This window comes from Hipposideros armiger, unplaced genomic scaffold (assembly GCF_001890085.2).
Source record: "Hipposideros armiger isolate ML-2016 unplaced genomic scaffold, ASM189008v1 scaffold_127, whole genome shotgun sequence".
NCBI classification, from domain to species: domain Eukaryota; kingdom Metazoa; phylum Chordata; class Mammalia; order Chiroptera; family Hipposideridae; genus Hipposideros; species Hipposideros armiger.
This window is the reverse complement of record NW_017731477.1, coordinates 388,456-415,781: the sequence shown is the minus strand read 5'-3', so window position 1 is coordinate 415,781 and position 27,326 is coordinate 388,456. Positions and strand designations below refer to the sequence as shown.

Genomic DNA, 27,326 nt, shown 5'->3' with positions numbered 1-27,326 from the left:
GACTGATTTCCTCTTTAAATTACACCTTTTTAAAAAATGGCACATGGAATTTTCATGGGGAGACAAGGGGTCAACGCAACTGCAAGCTTTGCTGTCTGTGCGTGAACAGAATATCAAATGTGCAGTGATCATCGGCAGACTCTAAAAAAAGAGAAATAATGGGTCACTGATCATAAGTACGTATGTTATTTACATAGCGATTTGTGAACTGAAGTGCTAGCAGCAACGTTTGTACTTTATGCAATTACTCATAGTTATTATACCACGGTAACTAAAATTTGAACCCTGCTGTTGAGGGAGTGCTGTTAGATAACTAAACCATGTGTCTTAGTCAGTTGGGGCTGCTATAACAGAACACCATAGGCTGGGTAACAGCAAACATTTGTTTCTGACAGTTCTAGAGGCTGCGAAGTTCAAGATCAAGGCACTGGCAGATCTGGTGTCTGAGGAGAGCTGTCTTCTCGAATCGTCACATGGTGGATGGCAGAGACAGAGGGAGCAAGCTGTCTTGTGTCTCTTCCTATAAGGGCAATAATATCAAAAGGGCTCCACCCGGGTGACCTAATTTCCTCTTAAAGTCCCGATCTCCAAATATTATCACATTGTGGATTTAGGTTTCAACATATGAATTTGGGGGAACATAAATATTCAGTCCATAGCACCAGGGTAACTGAAATTTGTGAAAACCAGAATTGCACCAAGTACATACACACATACAATGTATAATAACCTGGTCCTATATTTCAGTTATTCTTTTTCTTTTTTTGGGTTTTATTCTTTTGCTTCAATTTCTTTCCTATTCTTTCTACCCAGATGGTTTTTCTCCTCTCTCTCTCTCTCTCTCTCTCATGTAAAATTGTATCCTCTTCCTTTATCATTGCCTATAGCACAAGACCTGGTAAGGCTTTCTGGGAAAGCTCCCTATTGCACTTAGTTAAGTGCTGAGTAGACAGTTCTCTAGCCACTTTATCTCAAAGATATTTTAGGGGTACAGTTGGTGATTGGTGGGGTGATCATCCTTGCCCTGATACAAGGAACTTGCTCTCTTTTTGTCATTTGAGGGTTTCTCATGCTCATCAAAATAAATCCATACTCAACAAGTTGAGGAATTCAATTCAGGCAGGCACTGCTTGAACATTTTTAAGCTTTAGTTGCAGGAACGTTTTGTGGTAGATTGAATGCATAAATAGCCTTTGTTCTCCAGCCACCTCTGTTGTCCACCCCTTTGCGATGTGACTTTGTTTCTCCTCCCTCACTCCTTGAATCTGGGCTGGCCTTGGGACTTCCCTTGGCCAATTGAATGAGATGGAAGTGACAATGTACCAGCGCCTTGGTGCCAGTGCTTCTGCTCTGTCTTAGCCCCCTACAGGAAGGAGCTTAGCTAGCCAGATGCAGGTTGAGAGGCCCTGTAAAGTTCAGCTATCCCAAGGTAAGACACCCTAGACGAGCCCACAGTCAGAGGGCCCCGTATGTGAGAACATCCGGGCAAGATCAGCAGAGTTGCCAACCTCATCACAAATGCATGAATGAGCCCACCTCCGACTGGAAAAAATGGCTCAGCTGAACCACAGACTCCTGACAGAGAGTAAATTATTATTATTATTATTATTATTATTATTATTATTAATTATAGCATTTAAAGCTTTTTAAATTTAGCAATAGTCAAATTATACAATGTTGTTTATGGAGGCAATGCTTTTTTATTATCCTTGGCTGTTGCTATCATCTATAAAAATATCCACTGCTTAGTCCTGAGAATTGGTAGCTGGCAAATGCTTACCTTAACTTTAAACAGATCTGTTAGGGCACCGTCCATGTCGGGGCTGCTGAACTATCCGACTGGAAGGGTAAGAACCATGTCAGCGCATTGCAATGTACCTGTTGTACAGAAACACTCGAGAAGTATTTGCCGAATGAAGGAGCATTTGCAGAGCAGGAGCAATAATACCTCTGGGGAAAACTGATTAATACTCAAAATGTCTCAATATTGTGGAAAAGTTTTGTTTTGTTTTGTTAAATATTAATTTTAAAATACATCTTTTATTCCCTCCTGGGAAGAAAACAAATTTTCCCCTTTTCTAGAAGTGACAGTGTTTCAATACACAATGAAAATGGAAACACATTTATAAATGCAATTAAGTGAGGATAAACAGTTGTGGTACCTGTCAGGCTCACCTTTGTTAAGAATGGCATCCTAGAAATGTGAACTTGGAGTTTTCCTCCGAATGCTGGAGGTAGATGTGTGTCCACTCACCTGTATTTTTTTATTTGGAGGTGCTTGTGATTTGAAGGACCACAGATTTGAAAACGGCAGTCTGAATTTAGCATTTAGATCCTGTACTCAATCCATGGCTCACAGATCTCGGGGTGGGAACAGCAGGCTTATTTTTTTATTAAATCTCAACCATGTCCTGAGGTTCTATCAGACTAAGAACCAGCTATAATCTACAGTAAAAAGAACAGGAAAGAAGAGTTTCAATACTCTTATTTTTTTCTTCTTAGAAGAGAATTATTCACTTAATCTCTGGAAGAAATTTCCTTAGTTGATATTTCAAAAGAATCATAACTCACAAAATTCATTAGGGAGCCCAGGCCTGACAAATTGTGAGAAGATCACTGTTTGCGAGGCGTAAACGGAACCATTTGGTATATGCCCTGGGAAACTTTTTAGAGCACACAATTCCAAGTTAATGAATGGTGCCCTAGAGGCAGGAACAAGGTCATTTACGTCTCTTCTCTAGCCCCTTGCTCATACAGGAGACAGATGATATAATAGATTGTACCTGCTCAAGGTTCCAGGGAGTTTGCAGGAGGCTGTGATTTGTCAAGATCGGTGGTCGCGGAACTGCGGCTTGCAAGCCACATGCAACTCTTTGGGTTCGTTCTGTCTCAAAAGTTTGCCGACCCCTGGTCAAGAGGGAGGTTGACAGGATCCCTCGACGAGCAATAGATGCACAGGGTCACTTAACTGCCTGAGGAGCTGGTCTAATCTGAACCATTGGAATCCCTTCCCAAACATTCTCCAGTCGCTCTCACAATCTGGCTTTCATAACATTGACAAGCATTCTTTATTTCTCTACTCCCCAAGAAAGGATTCGTACGTGGAGGACAATAAATCAAACTTAATTTTTAAAATTTCACTTAAAAATTTTTTATTTGAAAAATACAATACACAGCAGAGAATTATTCTCTCCCCTACTGCTCTTTCACAGAGGAAACTGGTAAAGGTAACCGAGATATTTGTCTGGGATAGATCCTGAGAAGAGAGGCCCAGTTAGAAGAGGAATTGACAAAGTGCGTCGAAGTAGGTTCACCTCTCTTTTAACATAAAAGAGCCTTTTAAATAATCTTAGGAATCAGATTGAACATGTGCAGAATTTCTGCCATGCAAACAGAGATGACTGAAATTTTCAGGCTGCCTAATTTATACTGACCTGGGCCCCAAGTAAGTAGGAAAAAAAGATGTCTTCATCAGAAACATGTGTTTACCTGCTTTTACTAGACTATGCACATATTCACAAATTGATATTTTCTTCAATGCGTTTTTCCATTGTTCTCAGGAACAGCATCATGAATAAGGGTTCTCTGCTGGGCTTTTTGCCTTCTGTGCACGTCTTTTTATTCTTCCGAATGTCCTTTATTGCAGGATAATTCATTGCACAATCTTGGGCCCATGACATTTAAATATTAAAAAACACCTTACCCTGATCTGTCTGGGGTTAAATCTGGGTTTCTGAGGCATTTATGACTCCCACATTCAGACGAATATATAAGAATTCTAACAGGAAAAACATTACTGATTGGTTCCTTGGAAAACTGATGCTAGAACTGATAGAACTGATCTAATTCTAGAAGTCCTACTGGTAATCCTGTCTCCTAAGATATTTTGATCATCCTTTCACTTCCATTCCCAGCAACTGAATTCCCCATTACTGTTATTGCCTAAACTGTCTGTAAAAAGGGTAAAGGCATTCCAAGCTTTCTGTGTTCTAAATTTCCACCAGAATTGAATTTGTTCTAGAAGTCTGATATTGGTAGAAATATGAATTTTCTGGTTTTGGCCCTACTGAAAGTGTTTTAGCCCCCACAATGATGGAAAAGAGTAAGTAACATCTATTTGGGGAGTAATGAAAAAGTGTTTGGTTATATTTATTTTCTAATTTCTGTTGAAATTACACAGAAAACTAAAAGTGTATTTGCTTTAGGTGTATTTGTCAAGGTTCGGGAGTATCATTTCAGCCAATTAACTATATAATTGCTCACATAAGACAAAGCTACTCAGGGTAAGTTTAAAGGTTGCCAAGTTATTGTTGAGAAGTACACTGAATGGTTTTCTCATAGTCCAATTCATTTACCTTATATTCCCATGATTTTCATCCTTAATTCCACATGCTCAGTGTAAGATACTCGTGTGTCACTCAGGGCCTCTCCTGAGTGGTGGGGGCTAGAGCACGCTGTGAAGATGGCAGGAGAGACATCTGATTTCGGTTTTGACTTGACAAAAGACCTCACCTAGACTCTTGACATTATTTTTAAATAAAATTTTAAATAGGTTACTATATGGTTGGGTATTTGAAAAGTGTTCACTCTTAAAACAAACATTTAAAATATAGCAAAGTTTTTGTAACTCTATTTAGGCATTTCTTCATTTTTTTAAAAATAGAGGTATTTGCCCAGGATTCCACTGACCTCTGAAAGGCCTGTGTGACCAAAACAATATGGCAGCTGTGGCTTATTTAAAAGGAGTACTAGTTCGGGATCAGAAAACCTGAATTTAAGTTTTAACTACGTCTTACTAGTTGTGTAGAATTGGGCACATTATTTACCCTGTCTTGGCTTTATTTTTCTCATCTATAAAACTAAAGCCATACTCTTAATGTTTACCTGGGGCTACTGTGAGGATTACATGAAATAATAAATGAAAACGTAAACTATAAAGTACTAGCCATATACAAAGTAAAATATGTTAACCACATTTCTTTTATTTATATAATTTATGTTATTGGGATGTGGTTCTTTCCTATTTAAATTATGTGGAAACTTGACTAATAAAAAGCCTAAGAAAGGAGACTGTGACCACTCTTGAGACACTGTCATCAATGGAAAATTACTCAAGAAATAGGTACCACTGCTGGATTTTGTCACTTAAACTACCCTAAACACTACCTGCATTCAGAAACTACAAGTCAACAATTAAACCACAATTGTCAGAAACAAATGTCCAAATAAATAATTTTTAATTATGATACATTACTTATTACAGTAAAAATTGGCATTTTCCCCTTCAAAAGCAGAAGCACCAGTCTTAGAAGGTATAGAATGGATGATATTTTAAGGGAAATATAGCATAATATTATGTGCAAACATTATTTTAGTATAGAACACACTTTCTAAACATAAAGTATTTTCACACACTGAAATCTGTTAGGATGGAAATAATGTCATGCTGAATAATAAAATAAAAACCCCCATGGCTTTCAAAGTCCACTTCAAATGAAATATGGTGTACTGCTGAATAGACATATGAAAAATTAAACAGTTTAACTAGCCCAAAATGGAGGGATTTCTTATACAAATATGACTTTTCACACAGTCTCAGTGATTCTGTGAGAATCTAAACTAGTTGTTCCATTTAAGAATTAATTTGCTCATTTGGTCATCACATTTTAATTGAACACCTACTTTGTGCAAGGCTTTGTTGTAGGTGATGGGAAAACAGAGAAGAAAAACACAGTCCTGCCTTTGAGGAGCTCACAGTCTAGTGGGGGAAACAGATAAGTTGACATGGATTTAAAAATTATAAAAATTATTAGACAACTTTATAAACTTCTTTTGTGATCAAACAAATTTTGGGTGTTAAGAATGGATGGTGAAAAGGGATGATGTCCAATGCAGTGAAAAACCATCTGCTTCAATATCATGTGACTTCTGCAAAGGCGGTGATGTGGTTCTGCAAAAAAAAACAAAAAAACAAAAAAAAACAAAAAGGAATTACAAAGTCAGGGTCTGGGAAAAATTGGCTTCATAAAATATTTAGTGCTTTTATAATCGTTAGCCTAATATAAAAGTGTAGCCCACATATGTTTAGGTTGTAAAAGCATACAACGTTATTAAACTAATTTCTATGTATTATTACATAACTTCAGCTGCTAATTATATATTTTATTCAAGATTTTTAATTAACCAAATAGGTTAAAATGTTGTACCTGCTTTATTCAAAATTAACACTGAAATTTGGAGAGATAAAAACGGTAATGCCAGACACGTTAATATTCTGCTCAGTGTTAATGGAATTTTAATGCTATCATGTTGGAGCTTCAGATTAATTGCTCCCTGTGAGACAGATGGCACAGAATGAGATAGATGGTGAAATGCTCAGACTGAAATGGTATTTGCTGGTTCACAAAGATCTACTTAAACATTTCATTTTTGATGCAGGAATCCAGACTACAGACTGAAATCTTTGTTTACCTCAACCATAGAAATCTTCACAGAGCCTTTTTACTTTTTTTTGAAAGCAACAGAATTGGGTACAAAGAAACCCTGTGGAATGACTAATATTTAAATGGGTTCAGACATGCAACAGGCTATATCATGGCTGCTGAAATATTGCAATGGAAAATTGCTATGACATAATTAATCATGCCACATACAGGGTTATGTCAAGTTCTAACATGTGACAGCCCCAACCAAGAATAGCAGCATTACAAAAGGTTTTTACCATATTACCTGTTTTGAATGTTTCTCACAGTAGTTTTTGTATTGACTCTTTATAAGTCAAAAATATCATAAATAGCATTTCATGTAATGAATGCATGCCATGAGATTTCTCCTATGTACATATGCTTTTTTCAAGTTAAAGTATAAAATGTTTAACTAGTTAAAACATTCTCAAAATATGTGTAAAGAAATTAAAATTGATTTTCACTGCATTTAAGCATATTAAGCCACAACTAGGAGGATATCATTAACTATTGCTTAAGGCATTATTTTCTAGGTTTGACCCACTTAAACCTGGAGAAAAAACAGTATCAGTAAAAGTCAGCAGTGAGCAAACATGCTGACTTTTTCACTAACTCCTGGTAGGACTTAGAAACTTTAATTCCCCATTTTAAAAATGCATAATGAAAATGTTGGGAAATTCAGCACCTCATCTCTGTTTTCTTGAGTTCTCTTTACAAAGTGCAAGCATGACTTTAGGACAACAAAGACTTGTCAGAGTTACATAATGCACTATGATTGAATAAAAGCCATAAGAACTGTGGAAACAGTACATCATAGTTTTATTTCCAGTGGCTCCATGAGGACTTAAAATCTGTGTACTGAGAAAATAAATTTGATATACGGTGTTTCAGTACAAAACTGACAGGAGTGTCACACCTCTGGACAGGACCTCACAGACGGTAATTGCTGGAAAGTAACTGTTAAGATATAAATTAAAGATTAATCAATCAGTGGCAACTGGTGGGTAGATAAAGGATGAAGAGGTGACAGTAGAAAGAAAGAGGATTAAAAAAACAAAACAAAGAAGAAGATAAAAATGAAAATGGATGGTGTTCCAAAGGCCATTGGCCGAGGTATCAGTGTTTCCTTGACCTAGATAATTAAATTTGCTGAAGATGATCGTAACTGAAGAGGACAACCATCACCTTAGAAAGTAGAACAGAAATATTAAAAGACTGTAATAAATCATGGAAAGTATCAGAAACAAATCACTGATAATCTATTCAAATCAGGACAGAAGCAGAGGAAAAAGCAAGTGACAAAGAATGTTCAATGACTCTAGGGTGACCATATAAATTATCATCTAAACCTGGACATAGTGAGGGGAGGAAGAGGATGCCAATAATACACAGAGACAGCAAGCTTAAAATGAGACTGTCCCAAATAGGAACGTGAGGTCACCTTGGAAATAAGGTCTTGAACGTATAACTTTAAGTATGCTATTGAGATTTAGGGATTACTGGATTCAGTCTTGGCATCTAAAATCATGTTTCGGTGGCTACTAGGTCTTCCATTCCCTGCTCATAAATTCCAAATATTACCCTTTTCTTTATGCTAAGTCATTATCAAGTTAAACCACAGGGTAACAGTTCATTCCCAGACTGACTTCATTATCACGTCCAGGGCTCTTGGGAAATGTCTTCCTTTTTCCCATTAGCACCCTCTATGTTTCACACCACATTAAAATTTAACCTCAGAAATTACTTTTCCTATTTGATGAGAATAAGAAGTATCCTGCTCGGGGCTTGTCATTTAAAGGTGGTCGTTTGCAGAGAAATAAACAGATGAAAATAAAATATTGAAGTGACTGTGCATAGGGAAGAGAAAATTAAGGGGGAAATTTAATAATAGGGTCTAAGTACATGGGAGGAATATACAGATAGCACAGAGGCCATCTGTTCATTAATTTCACTGGCATGAACCCACACCACAGAATGAAAGAAATGGATTATTTATCTCAGTTGGCTTTAAAAAGTAAGATTAATTCTCTTCTAGCATAGGGGCAGCTTTCCCTAAAGGAATCTGGAGGAAGGACAAGCTAATTACTTAAGGTCCTTGCCATTTCTAAGACTCTATGGTTCTACTCATATATTTTACAAATTACATTAACAAGGTATGTAAATGCATACTGTGAAATACCCAGATGCTGTATAATTCTTATACAAGAAGTTATGATGTTGCTCACTTTCTCATCAGCATTTTTCTCAGTAATATAATAAAACAGAATTGCATTTAATATTTTCAGATCACCTGTCTTAAGGAATGGACTCCCTATCAGGCAAACTGAGTGACAAGGGGGTTTCTCCTTTTAATCAGGCTGAATTCTTAATATGCAACACTAAATCTTATTAGTAGCTGATGGTGTAAACACACAGTAGGCAAACCAAAAACTTGTACATACAAGCTTCATTCAGAGTCACAAGAAAAATGGTCATATAATTTATCAGTACAATTATTGATGCCTTCTGCAATTACACATACAGAGGCTTAGAGAGAAGATGGCAGAGCTTGAGCCCAAAGAGTTGAAGGTTAGGAAAGGCTACTCCCATTAGAAAGTGTTCATGCAAGTCCACAGCAAATCAGCGAGCAAAATACTGAATCCAGTCCTTGAGTGCAGAGTTCCCATGCAAAACAAGCATTTTGTTCTGAAAAGTCGTTTTATATTCTTAAATTGGGTAAATTCTAAAGTCTATAGTATGCCAATTTTTGAAGCTCTTAAGTTCTACATGAAAATCTGTACTCCTTTATACCTCCATTGTAGAAATTCTATTCTGTAATTTAAAAAAAGTCATTTAAAACAAAATTGTCATTTATTCATGACATGAAAATTTGGCGATGACTTGCCAACATGTGCCACTCACCATTTCCCTCTGAAAAATAAGAGAAAATGCAAAAAGAGCACTGCACGTGGGAAAACAGGAAAAGCCATTACTAGTAAGGGCTATTTGATTGAGGAATGCTATATTCCTATTTATGAGTGAAAAGTCAGTGAAAAAATAAAACATAAATAATAACAACAACAGTAATTGAGTACCTAGATCTCTTTTGGTTGTGATGGAAACCTGCACAGAAGGAGACATTGTTCTGTATTTGCCTTAGTTTTGCAACCCGACTCGCACACCAGTGCGCTCTAGCGCACATACGTTTATTGCCTTAATTGGTGGGGTTCACAGTGGCTTATTCCCATTATCCAGCTGAAGAGTCTTGCAAGACAGTCTTTAAAGGACCTCCCCTGTGAATTTTCTTCTTGACCATTCTCAATAGGTTGGATTTGGGACACCTACAAAATGTATTTTATGTATTATTTCAGTGTTTATAAAATATATTGACTTCTTTACTTGGAAAAAGTACTAGCCTACTTAAAGATCTATGTTGTTACATTGTTAGATCAAATGCTAAGGTTAAATATTGCTCCAGTTTCTGTCATTCAAGATGATTACAAACAGCTTCTGTGTTTTTTTTTTTGTTGTTGTTGTTGTTGTTGTTGTTTTTTTTTAGCTGAGCCATCCTGCTACCTGTTGGCAGCTCAGCNGCTGCTCAGCTCGGGCTGGACTCGAACTGCTGTTGCTCAGAGCTCAAACTCTTGAGCGAGCTCTTAACCAACTGAGCCACTCGGCCGGCCCTAGCTTCTGTGTTTTGATAGTAGGTTGTGAGCAACCAGCTTGGGTTTTTAACCTAAAAATAAAATGAGATCTGTGCATACAATGTCTTTGCTTCAATTACTTAGTCTTCAGTCTATTGGTAAGGAAGCAGTGTGGTACAGTGGACTTTGAAGTCAAGTGTTTGAATGTGGGCCATAACAATTGAAATTTTCACAAGCAATACAACCTTTCAAAAACACAGCTTTCTCATCTGTGAAATGGAAATAATACTACCTATTTAAATAGATTTTTATTAAGATTAAATGAGATTATGTGCACAAGGTATACTCAAACATATCATTATAGTCTTCTGTAAAAGCCACAGAAACAAAATAAGAAGGAAAAGAAACAAAGAGAGAAAAAATAAAATTAAAAAAATAATAATAATTGGTTGAAATTTCACAGTTCTACATGTCTGAATGTCTACAAACAAACGTTGAAACCCAAATATTTCTTATAATGTTGTTACAAACTCATTTGGTGGCAAAAACCAAACCTGAATTGATAATAAGGCAACTCATACTCGTGCTGCAGAAAGACCCATCTTTGATTACTAAGTGCTGCTCAAGGTCCTGCTTGTGTAACAGAATACACAGTATTTTTCCTCTAAAATATAAAATATTTTGAATCCTGAAAAACATCTAGCACTAGGGATTTAGGTTAAGGAATCATGGCCCTATAATTAAAATCACTCAACAATTCTGGTGCTATAAGACACCATCTGCATTTTGTCAGGGGATGGTAGCTGGATATCATACTCCCAAATAGTAGCCGTCTTTATTTTGCTTGTTGCTTCCTTCATTCGCCGTGTCCTCTGAGGAGGGCAAAGTGAGCAGAAGAGAAGAGGAAAAGCGGTAGCACATAGAGTAAGTGCTCTAAGGCTGTCACATTAAGTTACAACCTCTTGGTAGGTAGTAAAGTTGGTGAGTATTTTAATAAAGAGAAACAATGTTAGGTCCCTTTAGGAAGTTTGTAAAATTCATGTTAAGCTATTTCTTGTTTTAAAAAAGTTGGGAATATGAAGGCATAAAAGCTAAAATGTGATGGACCAACGTTCTCTTGGGAAAGATTTTTCAACCATTTCTTTCTCTACAGTGGTTCTGTGTCAGGTCGGAGTTTTATATTAGCTCAGAATTTTGCTTCTATTAAGGATTTTTTTTTTCGGTACTACTTGGGAAAAGGGGCTAAATGCTACTTTCTAAGAGAATTGTTTCTCCCTAGACAAAAGAGAAATCTCTAGACGGCTTTCTCTAATAAGCTAATTAAACCAGAGGCAGGCCCAGGTTGTACTGGGGTATTGCCTATAGATCTTATGAAGTATTTCCAAGTCCTGTGGTGCCAAAGAGGCTTACAGCTTTCCACAATGAATCTTTAGAAGCACTGGTTCTCTATCTTGGCCGCACACTGGAATCACCTGGGAGCATTAAGAAACTACTGATACAACCCCACAGACTTGGATTTAATTGGTCTGAAGCGTGGACGGGTCAATAGGATTTTTAAAGTCTCTCCAGATGATTCTAATGTGCAACCAATATAAAAATCCACTGTTTCAGAAGCTCTGCAGGCCCAGTTGGATCCAGGCCAACTGCTGGCTGTGTATCCAAATCACCTGAGGTGCCTGATAACAATACAGATCCCCAGGCCCAAGCCCAGGCCTACTGGATCAGAACCTCTGGGTACGGATCCCAGAAATTTGCCCTTTTTGCAAGTGCTGCAAGTGACGGGTTCCTTTTTACAGCAGTCTGAGAACCCCTACTTAAAAATGTAAAATAGCGATTGGTTAGCAATGTAAATATCATCAGGTATATAAAATCAATTCTTTCTTTAAAATTCCATCATTTTTCTGACAAAAAGAGCCTTGCCTAAAAAAGCAATGATCCTGAGTGAAGTCTCAAAAAGATAAAATCTTTGTGCTAAAAGAATTCTGGGAACAACTAACTGCATATTATACTCCTGCCTTAGAGCTTCATAGTACATAAAGGCTTTGGAAGACCTGTAACAAAGACTTGTGTTTCACTTACACTCAGTGTTTCCCAATGCACTGACATGAAACTCCATGTAAGTCTATTAACACTCATGTGTTTATGGTACTTGATGGATGTGGGTATCTGTTGGAGGAGGTCATTAAGAGGATGTGATCGGTGGTTGACTCTTGAACTGGACCTGTACAACTGGAGGCTTCTCACCCCTTCCCCAGTCCTTGGAATGTATGTTCCCCTGTTCCCACACTAGGAGTCATTTCAAGGACACAGCCTTGAGAGAGTGAGGTGTTGTTGAGACCGTCTGGATGGTACATGTGGCTGAACCCAGTTAAGGTCTCTATATAATCTTTTAAGATTCTGGTGGGTGGGTGTGGAGATTTACTTGTGTTGCAGCAGCCTCACATATAAGATCCCTTGCTTATCCACTCTGCCACCTACTAATCTGGAGTGGTCTGTCTCTTTGGTTCTCCTTACCCTCTGTGTATGGGGCCAGTTTTTGAACCAACGGTATTCAGGTACCCTATCAAAGTTCCTTAACCTCCCTAACTTTAGTGACCTTCCTGTCCATGGCACTTTTGGCTGATATTCACAGCTATAAGCTCAACAGTCAGAAATGTAAAATCCCAATTTACCTCCTCTCCTACCTCCTTCACACTAAAACATTTCTTTGTCCATTTTGAAAATTTCCAGACTGCTAATTTATCCATCTTGCTCCTTCTGAATTCTATTTCTTTTATACTCATTTCTAGACCCCACCTGAACATTCTTAAATGGCATCCTCAAATCTTGCACCCATGCTCTTATCTCATGGGTGCTTGCCAAACAAAATCTTTTATAAGCTGTTTCCTCTATCTGGTAAATTCTGCTCTCACCTCCTCACTTGGCGAAGAGTCCTTCAGATCTCCCTGTAGAGGATGTTACAAGCACTGCTGTTTGGGTAGGTACCCCCATGTGTTCCTCTAGCATACCCATCATCATCCTGTTCTGTATTTGTTTATAAAATTATCTCCCCACTAGACTGTAAGCTCATGAGTCCTGGGAAATGCTCCATAGTGCTTCTTATTTTATATTTGTTGCATGCTTCATATATTACAAATCTCACTACATATAAAAATTTACTATACATGACAAATGACACGAAAGATAATTCATCAATTAATTGTACCCATAACTTGTTTTATACTAGTATTTTAATCTATCTAACTCATTGGCTTCTTATTTATTTCATTTCTCTTTACTTTCTAAAATCCTTTATATTTGCTAACTAAGCAGCCAATGCTACTTGACAGAAAAAATTAGAGGATGTGAGTAATGGATGAAGTACATGATAAATTCTCAAATAACCAGTAGCTGATTAAAACGCCTCATTTAAAAATTTGCCTATTTTTCGAAAGAGGTACCAATTAGTGCAAATTTGGATGAGCCACATTAAGATTCATTTCAGAGCCATTCAAAACCATAAGGCCCATTACCGATGACACAGATACTGTGGGAAATTTTTGTAAAAGTAAATATATATTTACCATAAAACCTAGCAATTCCATTCCTAAGTATTAATCAAAAGAGAGAAAAATGTATATTCACACAAAAACCTGTACATGAATTTTGTATCAGTTTTATTCATAATTGTGAAAAACTGGAAACAACCCAAATATCCTTCAATTTGTGAATGAATAAAAACAAAACCTGTGGTACATCCATATATCAGAATACTATTCAGCAGTAAAAAGGGGGGAAAACCTACTGCTGCAGGTATTTCAAATGCATTATTTAAGTAAAAGAAGTCAGACTCAAAAGGCTACATACTACATCAGACTATTTATATATCATACTTATGAGTCCTTTTATATGAAAAGCAAAACTATAGAAACTGAAAACTGATTAGTGGTTGCCAGAGGCTACGGGCTGAAGAAGGGCTGAATGACCACAAAGGGAACAAGGGAACTTTCTAGGGTGGTAGAAATGTCCTCTGACTTAATTATGATGATGATTACATGATGTTATGCACTTGTCAAAACTCATAAAACTGTATGCTAAAATTGGGAATTTTACAGGATGTATATTATACTTTTATAAACTCCAATTATAAAAAAAGTTAAGGGCCGGCTGAGTGGCGCATTGGTTAAGAGCTGGCTTGGGACGCCAGAGGCCCCCGGTTCGGATCCCACATATGAGGGCCAGTGACACTGCCCTCTACAGCTAAGATGCTGAACAACTCAACCTGGAGCTGGGCTGCCGTCAATAGCATAGGCTGCAGCCCCTGCTGCAGTTGGTTGCCATGGGCTACCGTGTGTAGCCAGCAGCCGCAGTGAGCGGCCAGCAGCCGCAGTGAGCAGCCGTCCAGAAGCCGGCGACTGATCTGCCTCTCCCGGGAAGAGCGCAATGATGGTGCCAACTTGGGCCAGTGAAGCAACGTCCTCCACAACTAGACTGAAGAGCAAAAGGACAGCAACTTGTCTGTTCCCCTTCCCCCAATTCCCCAGTGCTGTTCCCATCCCCCAATTCCCCATGTTAAAAAAAAAAGTTAAGACCATTAGCCATGAATGATATGAACTAAGGCTAGAAGCCAAGTAATATCTAGAATTTGGTTTATCAGTTATTGAATTATTGTTTCAACACTTAATTGTTTCAATTACAAAATAAAAATACAAAATGTATGGAATATTCAAAAAACACAAATTAAAATGAAGTGCTTCATTTATTTGTGCCTTATAAGAGTGGTGAAGATGGTAAAGATAATTAAGAATAATATACTCCCCACTGTTGGAGAGGACGTAAGGATATGAAACAAACCAAAAGCCAAAAGAGTATTCATCTTTTTGTCAGTATTTCCACTTCTATGAATATACCTTAAAGAAATTATTACTTAAACTTACAAAAATGTTTACCTTAGTATTGTTTTTAATTGTGGAAAACTGGAAGTGAAAGCAATCCTTTACGACCAACAAAGATAATATTTACTTTACATGGATTACATCTTTTTCAGTGTAATTACATAATATTGTATAGCATAATGATTATGAATTTGAGCTCTGAAGTGATAAATATGAAATATATTTGGAAATGGAAAACATGGTTCTGTATTCTTATATTAGAACACAGACCAGTTGTGTGACCTTGGGCAAGTTACTTAACCTCTCTCTCTCTTTTTCTGTAAAAGAAATAAAAAGATACACTCAAATAATTTCTACAAAAACTCAAATGATATTGTATGTGTGAAGTTCTTCACATAACTCTGGACACATATTGAGCTCTCACTAAGGATTAGCGTTTTCTGTTATGCTTGATGTGATTATTATAGGTATTGCTCTGATCACATCTATACTACCCTGTTACATGAGCAAGAACAGGCTATAGGAAAGAGCGTCCAGGGAGATCCTGTACCACACACAAACCCATACACACACTCATGGGGCTGAAGGCTATTTGAAGAAAAGTTTCCATATGTGGTGGCATATGGATGCTTCCTATTTATTTTTTTTTTGCTTACCCAGATTTTCAAATTTTAAACAATAGACATGAATTACTTTTTGCTTCTTGAATGGAAACAACAACAAAAAAAATATGATTGTTTCAGAAGACTTTTAACAGGGTTATTGTTTAGTTTCCTAGTTTTAGCCAAGTAAAACTTTACATTTCTCTACAAAAAAAAAATATATATATGTTCAGAGTGCCGTAGTGCTCCGTACTGGTTTTGACAGCACGAGCAGTGTTTCTAAGACTGTCCACTGTACAGGAACAAATCTGAGAGAGGAGAGGATGAAGGGGTAGATGCAAACGGTTTCCCATGTGTAACTAACTGTGTGTGCATTGGGAATTATTTTTTAATCCATTATTGTTTTATTCTCTTCTTAATTAATGACTGCAGGAATCATAGAATTTAAAGATGCAGTCATCAACTCTACATTTCTTCACATAAATGAGTTGAGAAAGTTTACGTATATTTAAAAGTAATTTACTGAGATCTTTTTATAAAAATCCTGATAACAAAAAAAATTGGCTTTTATTTTTCTTAGTAGTATACTGTGATTTATAAATAGTATGGAGAGATAAACACTGAATATATGGGAGCACAAATAGTAAAAATGACATGGCAAATAATAACTGTATGTGCCCATTTTCGTAACCTAAAATATTGATGCCTGTTGGAATTTTTAAGCTTCCATTTTCAATTGACTTTTTTTAGGCAAAACTAAATTAGACAAATGAGAACAGAATACAGCGTGTAAACATTGATGTACTTCAAGTATTTTTCATAAATTCTCAAAGTCTAGATTAACAGAAAAAAATGCCTAAAATATGAAAATATTTAGTTCCATTAACTATTCTACTATCTGATCACTAATACAGCTGTTTTGACAATGTCCCATATAACATTTATATGACAGTTCAGCAGCTCTGTAAAACAAAGATTTGCATGATAGAAAAGCAAATGAATTTTAACTAGATTGGCATAGTTATTCATGACAACATTTTGAAACCTCAAAGGAACTTAACAAAGAGCACCATAATGTATAATCATATTTGCCTTGGCAAGAAACCAAGGGATTGTTTTGCTGTTGCTATGACACTAATGTATGCAACATTTTATACTATAATATTTTCTGCCACACGAGCTATGTATGACAGATAAAGTCTGTATAAACCTTTAAATTCACAAAATACATCTATAGGGATATCCTAGTCTGAAATGAAATGAAAATCCTGTTAAGAGATTGTTATTCTTGCAGGAGGGAACTACCTTGTGTTAAGTATCTACTGTGTGCCAAGAAGTTTGTAATTTGTTAATTCCAACAGTTATCCTATAAAGGAACCATTATTGTATCAATTATTCAGGTAAGGAGGAGGAATTTGTCTAATTCCACCTAGTTGTTATGTAGCCAAACCAGGCTTCACACCGGGGACTGCCAGCCACTGCAAAAGCCTGCCTCTCCATGCCCCACCCTGCCCCTACTCTGCCTAAATTTCAGCTCAGGTTTCTCCTTGACCCTGGTGATTTTATCATATGCAAAACATTCAGTGTCAAGGTCAGTGCATTTGTTTCCATGGGTCATTGTGAGCTTCCTTAGAATTTTCCCATCCATATAATTTTCCTTTACAGTTCCCATGGGAATTAAACATGGTTATGTCCATCTGTAATAGTAAACACTCACTATGACCTTTCTAGATTTTAGGAACTATCATCAGTGGTTATCACTTTCATTCAGGTGATATTTCTGTTAGTCATGGAGTGCTTTTGCATGTCTGAGCTTCTTTCAGAAGAACAGGTAGGTGAAAAGCCCCTTTTCTGAAATATAAAACTGCAATGTTATAAATTATTCCTAGCATTACCTTCCCTTTCTTGTCATTGGCAAGAGAGAATTCCTTGTGATTCAACTGATTAGATCACATAAACCTAAATAAAAATAATGCCTAGGTTTAAATGGAAAAAATTATTTTCTCAAAAAGCATTTTCGACATATACCTGGCTCTAACACTAAGTTAGCTCTCCGAGTTATCCCAATTAGCCATAGTGGCCATCGGAGCCTGTTCTAATTACCTTAATAAAACTATGTAGGTATTATTCCTCTTAGGTCAATTGGAAATATTCTATATTCTATCAAAACCAATCCATCCTTAAATTTAGTTTTAAATATTTTGTTCCCTTGCCAGATAGTGTCCCTTTCCACAGATTTTCTGTATGACATCAGTTAAAAATGATAATGCACTTGCATACATTATTTGCAGGAGCTTACCTATCTGAAAGTCAGCATTCTGCCTTCGAGTGAGGACAAGAAGAGAGCAGGAGAGAAAGGACAACAGTGCTTAGTGCTTTGTTGTTCCAATGAACACAGCCTGACCCAGGAGAATCCCTAGCAGGAATGTCAATGTCCTCCTTATCCTCTAGTTACAGACAAGAGAAACCTCTGAAGAGAGGACAGGAAAATGCCGTAGATGAAAGGTTGGAATGTTTCATGAGGTGGGAGTATAGTTTTCTTAGTGACACCTTGGCTGGCAGTTAGCCCCCTTTTCCATGCTAAATCATTGAGAGAGTTAAGATAACCCCTGCTATAGACTGAATGTTTATGCTTCCCTCCGGCTCATATGTTGAAACCTAATCCCCAATGTGATGATATTAGAAGGTGGGGCCTTTGGGAGGTGATTAGGTCATGAGAGTGGAGCCCCTATGAATGGGATTAGTGCTTTTATGAAAGAGAGCCTGGAGAGCTCCCTCACGGCTTCTGTCCTAGGGAAGACACAGAGAGAAGATGGCCATCTATCAACCAGGAAGCAGTCCCTCATCAGACACGGAAGCTGCTGGCACTTTGAGCTTGGATTTCCCAGCCTCCAGAACTGTGGGAAATTAATTTCTATTGTTTATAACCCACCCAGTCTCTGGTGTTTTGTTACAGTAGCCCGAACGGACCAAGACAATGCCTGTGATCAGAATTAATACCTGACTAAAAACAGAGTGGATGCCTGCTCAGCCAAAATGCTGTGACGAGCCTGTACTGACGTCTAGTCCACCTCATCACCATTTATCTGGATTTCTACAATAGCCTCCCAGATTGCTTTTTATTTTGTTTTGTTTTGCTTCAGTGTTTCTCTCCTTCAAGTTATCCTCCATTCTGAAGATGCCATTTCCTTCCTCACATCTTTCGTGGCTCCCCATTGCTTACAGGGTAAGCACCAACTTCATCGTGCTGCATCAGACCCTCCATTGATTTTCATTCAAAGTGACAGAGAATACTTCTCCATATACTTATTTCCCATTTGCATTTGATCTCTAATGATTTGCCTATTCATGAACTTTGCCCTTTTCTCAACTCGGATGCTTTATATATTACATACATCAACCCTATAACCAGTGTGTTCATATTTTACACTTTGTCATTGGCCTTTTATAAATTGTTTTAAACTATGCTCGATAACTTTTGTTTTAAAAAATGCTTAAAACTATGTTTTCCTAGTTAGTAATGCCAAGAATGAAACAGTGATATTGAGACCCTCCAATATAAAATCTGGAAATTATCACACTTTTTATACTTTTGTTGGTGTTATCTACAATTTGTCTCATTTTATCATATCTCTATTGTTTTCTTTTTGTTACATATCTTCTTTTTAATTTTGAAATTTTATACTGTTTTTGTTACTGTATTTAGCACAGTCAATTCTAATTAATTCTATATTTAAATTGTTTCTATTCTTTCCACCAATTCAGTCATATCATGACTTTTCCCAATTTGAGAGCTCTAGATATTGGTATTGCTCAGTGAGCTGGTAAACAAACATCTTCTGGCCCATTTCATAAGTAGTATAATTCCTGAATTCTTACATATGTGGTACTTTATGGATGTCTTAATGCTTAAATGACCTAATACGTAAGAATAGAATTCTTATGTCACACACAGTTTCTGTAAATACTTGGTAGACATTACTCCATCCTGGCATTTATTGCTGTGTAGGGAGAAGTCTGAGGCCAGCATGCTGTGAACCTTAGGTAGTGTATTCATTGTGTGTATGAATGTTCACTAGGTATACTATGGTACAACTTCAAAAGCTCAGTGACTTCCGACAACAAAGGCTCATTTCTCACTCAACCTACATGTTGGTGGTCAGGTACGAGGGATCAGCTACACGCTGCCGATCTGCTTTCAGGCTGAGGGAACAGCCCCTATCTGGAATGTGGCCTTGTCCTGGAAGAAGGTCCAAGGGCAGTAAGATTGGCAGAAAGTCATGATCTACAAGTTTCTGATTGATGGGGTATCAATCAGGTTCATTCACATGTTATTGACCAAATCCAAAATGACTGGAGCAGGGATACTCTCCCTAAGGAAGGAGGTAATTAATAATTGGCAACAATAATACCATCTACCACAGTATTTATAGGATCCTGTCTTCAGTATTGAAATTTGAAAACTTCACTGAGAAATATCTGAGTTCTAGAATATACTTTAATTTTATCTTGCATCTAGTTAACCCTTCTAAAGATTCAGATGTTTATTTAGAAGAAAAGTTTCCTTAAAGTATATCTCTGAATATTTCTATAGCTCATTTGTCCTCTTCTTTAGGGTCTACAATGATTCATGTGTTAGAGTTCTGTGACATGTCTATTATCTTTTCTCAGGTCAATTTTATTTTCTTGTTCTTTTACTGAAAGAACATATGCTAAAACCCATCCTTCATATAGCTGATTTGGCTTTATCTCATGTGGATTTTGTTCTTTATGCTTTCTAGTATTAGTTTTATTCCTGCCGTGACATTATTTGTTTTCTTACAACAGTTTTGTAATTGTGCCATTGTGCCAGCTATCTATCTTCTCTCTCATTTCACATATTTTAATTTCCTTGACAGTGGAAAGGAGATGCTATTCTCCATGAATTTAATTAAATTTCTTGTCATTAATCTTTTTTCCAGAAACATTTTCTTACTGTTGAAATATGTCTATCTCTCTCTTCTGTGTCATGAAATCATTTTAAAGAATTTATGTAATTGTTCTGATTATTTATGCTTGAATTAAGATAGATTTAGCTCAGTTTATTTCCCTAAAACGAGTGGGAGAAGATTCATCAAAGATCCCTGAACTGTTTTCATGAATAGTCAGGGAATCTGCCCCTTAGCTCTCGAGCTCAGGAGTTGAAGGATGTAGTTTTATAACATCGTTTTAATGATTTATCAGCGAGTAGAGTGGGAGAAAAAGCTGAGGCCATGGGTATTTCCAGGAAGATCACTTTGTTTCTACATAGTGATGGTTGAAACATCAGAAAGACTGCTGTTCTGTTCATCCTAACCTCTACTTCAGGAAAAATGGAGAGGGTTGGAGGCAGCTTTTTTTTTTTTTAAATGAAGGTAACTCGCATCCCATTTTATGGTACCCATTCTGCTGAGGAACGGGTTCCTTCATCTTGCATAAACCTATATTAATGAGAAGCCTAATCAGAGGAAAGCTTCTTGTGTGAAGGCTTTCCTTTGGTGTGTATTTGGCTATTCGCTAACCTTGTCTCAAAGTGGTGCTGGTCCAAGGTGCTGAATTGTGCTCTAAATAGAAATAGACTCCCCGTTCTCTCAGAGGGTGTTTCTATCTCTCACCCTCACTCTGACATTTTGAGGTATTACTGGGATCCTATAGGATTTTAGCCACTTCTGCCACATTGAATTTCTTGGCGAAGAAAGATTTTAATTGTCTTAGGTGATAGCCTTCAAAATGGATCTATTCATACTATATCTGGTAGAAACACCTAACATTTTAATCTAGTTTTCACTCTTAGTGACACAACTAGCTATCTTATAAGGTATTAATTCCTACTTTACTCTTACTAATATAGGAGACTAAAGATAATGAATATGTAAATATTTCCATCTCCATTTCATAGAAGGAGAATCAGATTTTGTTTCTTAGACTCTCAAGAGTAATGAATACTGTCTTTGTGTGTTTGGAGACAGCCTGAAGCTTTTGTTTGGGAGGCATGGGCCCTTGAAAGCAGGAGCCAGAAAACGATGAGTTTGAAAAGCAGCGCAGGCATGACCTATGAAGACAGTTGGCTTCCTAAGGCCTCAGGTGGGTGGGAACTTCGTGAATCCTATAAATGAGAGGTATCTGCACACAGCTCAGGTGAAGGGCTCCAGGACAGATACGACCTGAAATGGGAATGGCTGCAGGTGTGCAAGCGAAGCTGGACCCTGGGCATGACAGCGTGAAGGCTTGGGAGCTACAATCAGGTCTCCGTGTCCCATTTGGCAGAGAAAAATAGACCAAACACTTTCAAAAGGACTGTGTAAGTTATAAAGAATGGGCACAGGGATTTAAATTACTTGGGAATTTTTTCTAGGAGACTTTGATCAATCTAAACATATCAGAAGTTAATATGAGGAAGTATAACCAGGATCTCCTTACAGAGCAGCTAAAGAAAGTTGAATAATTTTACAACATTATAATTACTTTAGTTACACAATTATTCACAAATACAACCTCATTATAGAAAGAGAAAGAGAAAAGAAGGAAAGAAGGGAGAGGTGGAGAAAGGGATGAAGAGAGCGAGGGAGGGAAGGAGGGAGGGAGGGAGGGAAGGAAGGAAGGAAGGAAGGAAGGAAGGAAGGAAGGAAGGAAGGGANATTATTCACAAATACAACCTCATTATAGAAAGAGAAAGAGAAAAGAAGGAAAGAAGGGAGAGGTGGAGAAAGGGATGAAGAGAGCGAGGGAGGGAGGGAGGGAGGGAGGGAGGAAGAAAGGGAGGGAGCGAAGGAGGAAAGGAAGAAAGAGAGAAAGGAATAAAGTCAGGTCCACTATTTGGTTGCCTCCCTAGGTTTAAGTATTGCTCTCAGATAGGTGTCTGTAGGTCCCCTCTTCCACTACTGGCCACCACCTATGTGCTCTTTTCTTACTAGAGAGAAATAGCCTGTGTGGTATTTTGCATAGCGGGCTTCATTACACTCACACACCATATATGGGTGTGTGTGTGTGTGTGTGTGTGTGTGTGTGTGTGTGTGTGCCAACTAAAAAAAAACAAAACACTTTACAATATGCATTGGAAAACTTTCCACATTTTGATTTACCTCATTCATTTTAATTATTAAATAGTAATAGTCACTGGCAATAATTAAGGGCTTGATAGGTGTCACTGTTCTAAGTGCTTTACTATTATCTTACTGAGCTCTCGTAACTATCATTCTATAAATGAGAAAACTGAGTCACAGAGCACTTAAGTCAGTTGCCCAAGATAAAAATTGTCCAAAATCCCCAGTCGGTCTACCTCCCGAATCTGTGAGCAGAAACACCACATTATGAAATATACTGGATCCCACTGTAGGAATGTACCATGATTGATTTACAAACCCACTGCTGAGACATCTTTTGACCTTTCATGATGGGATATTACAAACAGCTATAATGAAGTAACTTATGAAGTGGACATTGAGATATGATGGGCTAGTTTCCATGGATGAGTCTTTTCATAAAACCAAATGTAATGAATGTCCAGACTTACTCAGCTTTCAGAAAAGTGATGACTCTTCCTCAAAAACTATGATAATTAAGTATGTGACAAAGTCCCCATAATTAAGTGATAAATTGTTGACATAAAAACAATGCCTGCATGCTGTAATTGCTCTGTACCTTACAGTTTATCAAACATGTACTTTGAACAAGAGGTTATATAAGTGCATAACTTCTAAAAGAAACCCTTTGCTTTCTCCACACAAAACTGACAATCAGAAAACGATACAGCTTGGTGTAATAATGCTAAAATGATTGGCCATGCCTGAAGAACAAGCTGTAACACGGAGCTCCCTTTCTCTCCTCAGAGGGCCAGCTCTAAGGACCCAACGCCACCCTCCCACTATCAGGTATGAAGACCAAACTCCTGAGAAGAATTTTGCATTCACTCATTTCCCGTTGTGAATGATGATGAAAAGTAATACGTTTACTCCAAATAGTCCTTATTGCCAAAAGGAGAGAAAGCTATTGTGGGCTTCGTTTCCATGCTGGCCTTCCTCCTTCCGGCTGATGAGCACTAATACGCGCCCGGTGGGCAGCAGAGCTCCAAAGGGAAGCCTGAGATGTGTGGACGGTGCCTCCACTCCTGATCGTGCCATTGTCTGTGTGAGTGCGGGGCACAGACCACGCACTGTGCAGACGGTGTTCTACCTGGGACAGGAGTGAAGAGAGCGGAGAGCAAAGTCGGAGCTCAGGAGGACGGGTGCCAAGGCAGTCCACTGGACAAAGGGGAGAATCGAAGAGGATTCAAATCGTCTTTACTTCCTAACTACCAGAGTGAACACAAAGCACGTGAATTTGTCACACACACAAAAAAAAATTAATGAAAGAAGTTAATAAACACTGATCTCTTGTATTCTATAGATTCTAATAGAATATTTTTGCTTTTACCTTCTAATATTTTAAAACTCACTGTAAATAAAAATGAAATAACAGAAAATCAACTGGAATTTTTAAATAGTTTAATATGTAGAATGATAGAGTAGTATATAAATATTTGGCAATGCTAGGAGGCTACTAAAGAACCCCTATGCAAATAAATACGTTAAAAAGCAGAAGAGTGATTATCATTCAAGTTAATTTCAAAGGTATATAAAATGAAGACCCTAATTGCTACCCTGATCATTTTCTTCAAAATAATGTTTAAGATGTCTTCCTAAATTCTACTGCTTTCCATCTTTATTTTTTAAGTTCATCAAGATTTAATTTTATAGATATTATTCATTTTTTAATATATTTTATTACATCACTATGTATCTTGAAATATTACATTGTATAAATTTTATTTGATACTTATCAATAAGGTGGCCTTTTATAAAATGCTTAACTCCTTGGAAGTTCAGTTTTCTTAACTGTACAGTGGGGACATTTATTGTAATAGGCCATCAGCTCAGCTACTGCAGAAAAGAGAAGAAAGCATTCCAATGGCTCAGAGAGGAAGGGAGTTTCTTTCTTTCTCAGAGCCATCTTAGGTGTGTATGTGAACTGCTCCAGGAGCCCATCCAAACCCAGGCTGTCACGTGGGTTGGCCATCTTTAAAACTTATGGATTACTCCAGTTATTACCTTTGCATTTGGTGAGAAAGGGTAGAAAGGGTAGAGAATATCCAGGACAAGAATCTTCAAAGAGATGAACCAGAGGTTGCACTTACCCTTCTGCTTACATTCCATTGGTTCAAACTTAGTTGTGTGGTCACTTCTAACTGCAATGGAAGCTGGGAAATATAGACTACAGCTGCAGTCATGGGTGTAGCTAACATTGGATTGGGGATTCAGTTATTAAAAGGAAGAAAGGGATAAGGGATACTGGTGAACTATTAGCAGTCTTTGCCACTATAATGATACCCAGCTTTGAAACCTATTCTAAGAAATTTTACATGCCAAGCATAGAAGTATTTTTGTGGAATTTATTTAAGCAATCAGTATACGACTTGACACATACTGAATGATCATTAGACAGTAGTTATCATCATCATCATCATCATCACCATCTAGTACCTCTACCTTCACCTGAATGCTTGAATTCCCTCCACAGTATCATTAATAAGTGATTCTTTAACTATACTTGAAACTCTATAGTAAAAGGAAATTTCATTCTTCTTAAGGCAGCCGTTCCATTTTCAGAAAGTTTTTACTTCTTTCCAGACATTATCTTCTTACACTTTCTTATCTTTCACCCTAATTGTGATCTGAGGCCCTGCAGAACAAATTGCATCCCTCTGCCATACAACAGTCCTTCACATGTTTGTGGAAAGTTATTGCTTCTTCCTTGAGTTTTCTGTTTCTCTAAACTAACCATTTTTTGTTTGTTCCATAGTCTCTCATAATCCATGACTTTGAGTCCACTCATCACCCTGGACACATTTATTTGCTCCTTTAACAAATATTTACTGAGTGCCGACTATTCTATTTTATTAACGTTCACCTTAAAACTATGTGGGCAAGGGCAGTACACAGTTTTCCAAGTTGGTCTGAACAGAGCAAATGACCATTCCTCTCATTCAGGGTACTGTTTTCCCTAACTAGGAATTACCATCATATTAACTCTCAGCAGCTGTATCCTGTGTTCACACATGCTGAATGGTTGACTACTATACTCTCTGAACCATTTCTGTTTGTACAGTTCACCAAGATGTACCCTACCCTACATGATTTTTTTATACAAATACAAAGCAATTTTTTTGCTTTGGTTTCTGGTTAATTGTTCATTGTAATCTTATCGTGATCGCTCAAGAATTTTTATTCTTTCACCCAATATATTAATTATCCCCCACAGATTCACACCATCCAAACCCAATTAGCATGTAAATGAACTCTTCATCTAAGACATTGATCAAAATGTGGATTTGGACAGGGCTGAACATAATTATTGATAATATAAACAGTAGATTAACACATATTTTGTGTTATATGTATTATATGGTATATTATTAAAATAAAGTAAGCTAGAGAAATAATGTTAATAAGAAAATCATAAGGAAGAGAAAATATATTTACAGTATTTATTTTTTTAAAATCTGCATATAAGTGGATGTGTCTTGTTCAAGGGTCAGCTGTAAATGGAGCATGGAAGAAATGGAACATACTTTGAATGAAATGAAAAATGAAAAAAAATGCACATATACCTAATTATTTTTCCTATGCACAGTGTTCCTCTTCTAGAAGCTATGGCAAAGTACACAACACATTCCATATACAGGTATTCAGCTTTTAGCATGAGGGATTCAAAGAAATATTTTAAGTGTGATCTACCTTTTTCTAAGACAATGTCTTCAGTGACTAAATTCTTGCTAAATACCACTTTGACTCTGAGCTTGTTTCAGTAAATCAAAAATGACTACGCAAATACTCTCAGGAATAATTATTCCTTTGCTCTAGGTAACAATTACATTTTAGAATTTAAATTATGCATCACCTGTACAGATGTTACCTTTTCCAAAGGACTTTCTACTCGAGGAATGCTGATCATTGGCATCTGTGCCAGATTATCCATGTGTATATGCTCATTTTCTGCTTGTCTTCCTTTGAAATTATTTACCACACACACGACCTAAAATTTCAGAAAAAAAAATAATTAAAAGCATTTCTTTGATGATGACCCTTGTGAGTAGCTTAATAAATCTAATCGTAGCAGCAAAGTATTAAATTACTTAAATATTAAACATATATAACTTTACATCCAGATTTATCTTGTATAAATTTAAAATAGTTACTCCAGTGCAAATGTGTCCAAGAAAATTCATCAATTAATATGTAGCTTAGTTAATAATGACAATTTTATTATTCCAAAGTTTTCATTAAATTAGATTATAGTCAATGCTCAAATCAATCCAAAAATAACATCATAACCTTATAAAAATTCATAGCAAGCTAACCTTTCCCTAATGTGGCTAACCCACAGCTTAATTTCAGTGCTAATTATTTCCCATTGTTTTAAGATCATTACATTCATAATAAACCTTCTACAACCGGCACACTGCAATTCAGCAGAATCCTTTTAATTAACCTAGTTTATTGTCTCATATTGTAGCCCATATATACTTGGCATTTCAACAATAGCTTACTGGGGCCACTACTGAAATAGAAGACCTTTTACAAAAAAGGAATTGACCCTTGTTTCAATTGATTATATCCCATAGATAATAGAATTTGAACTAAACCAGGGGTTCTCATACTCTCGAGTGCATAAAAAGAAAGTTCTGGTACTGTTAAAAATGTACATTCT

The 27,326-nt window shown here is 37.0% G+C and overlaps 1 protein-coding gene across 3 annotated transcripts in view; it reads right to left on the bottom strand.

The window, feature by feature from the left end:
* Positions 1-5,220: 5,220 nt before the first annotated feature.
* PLPPR5 (phospholipid phosphatase related 5) overlaps positions 5,221-27,326 on the bottom strand; it is a 105,728-nt gene continuing 83,622 nt past the window's right edge. For 2 of the 3 annotated variants that reach the window (XM_019648870.1, XM_019648869.1), the window contains 3 exons: positions 26,517-26,651; positions 9,648-9,784; positions 5,221-5,950 (listed from right to left, as the gene is read on the bottom strand). In XM_019648870.1, the coding sequence (XP_019504415.1) occupies positions 9,650-9,784; positions 26,517-26,651 (270 nt within the window). In that variant the 3' untranslated portion in view covers positions 5,221-5,950; positions 9,648-9,649. The remainder of the gene's footprint in view (positions 5,951-9,647; positions 9,785-26,516; positions 26,652-27,326) is intronic. The other variant, XM_019648871.1, reaches the window with a different exon arrangement.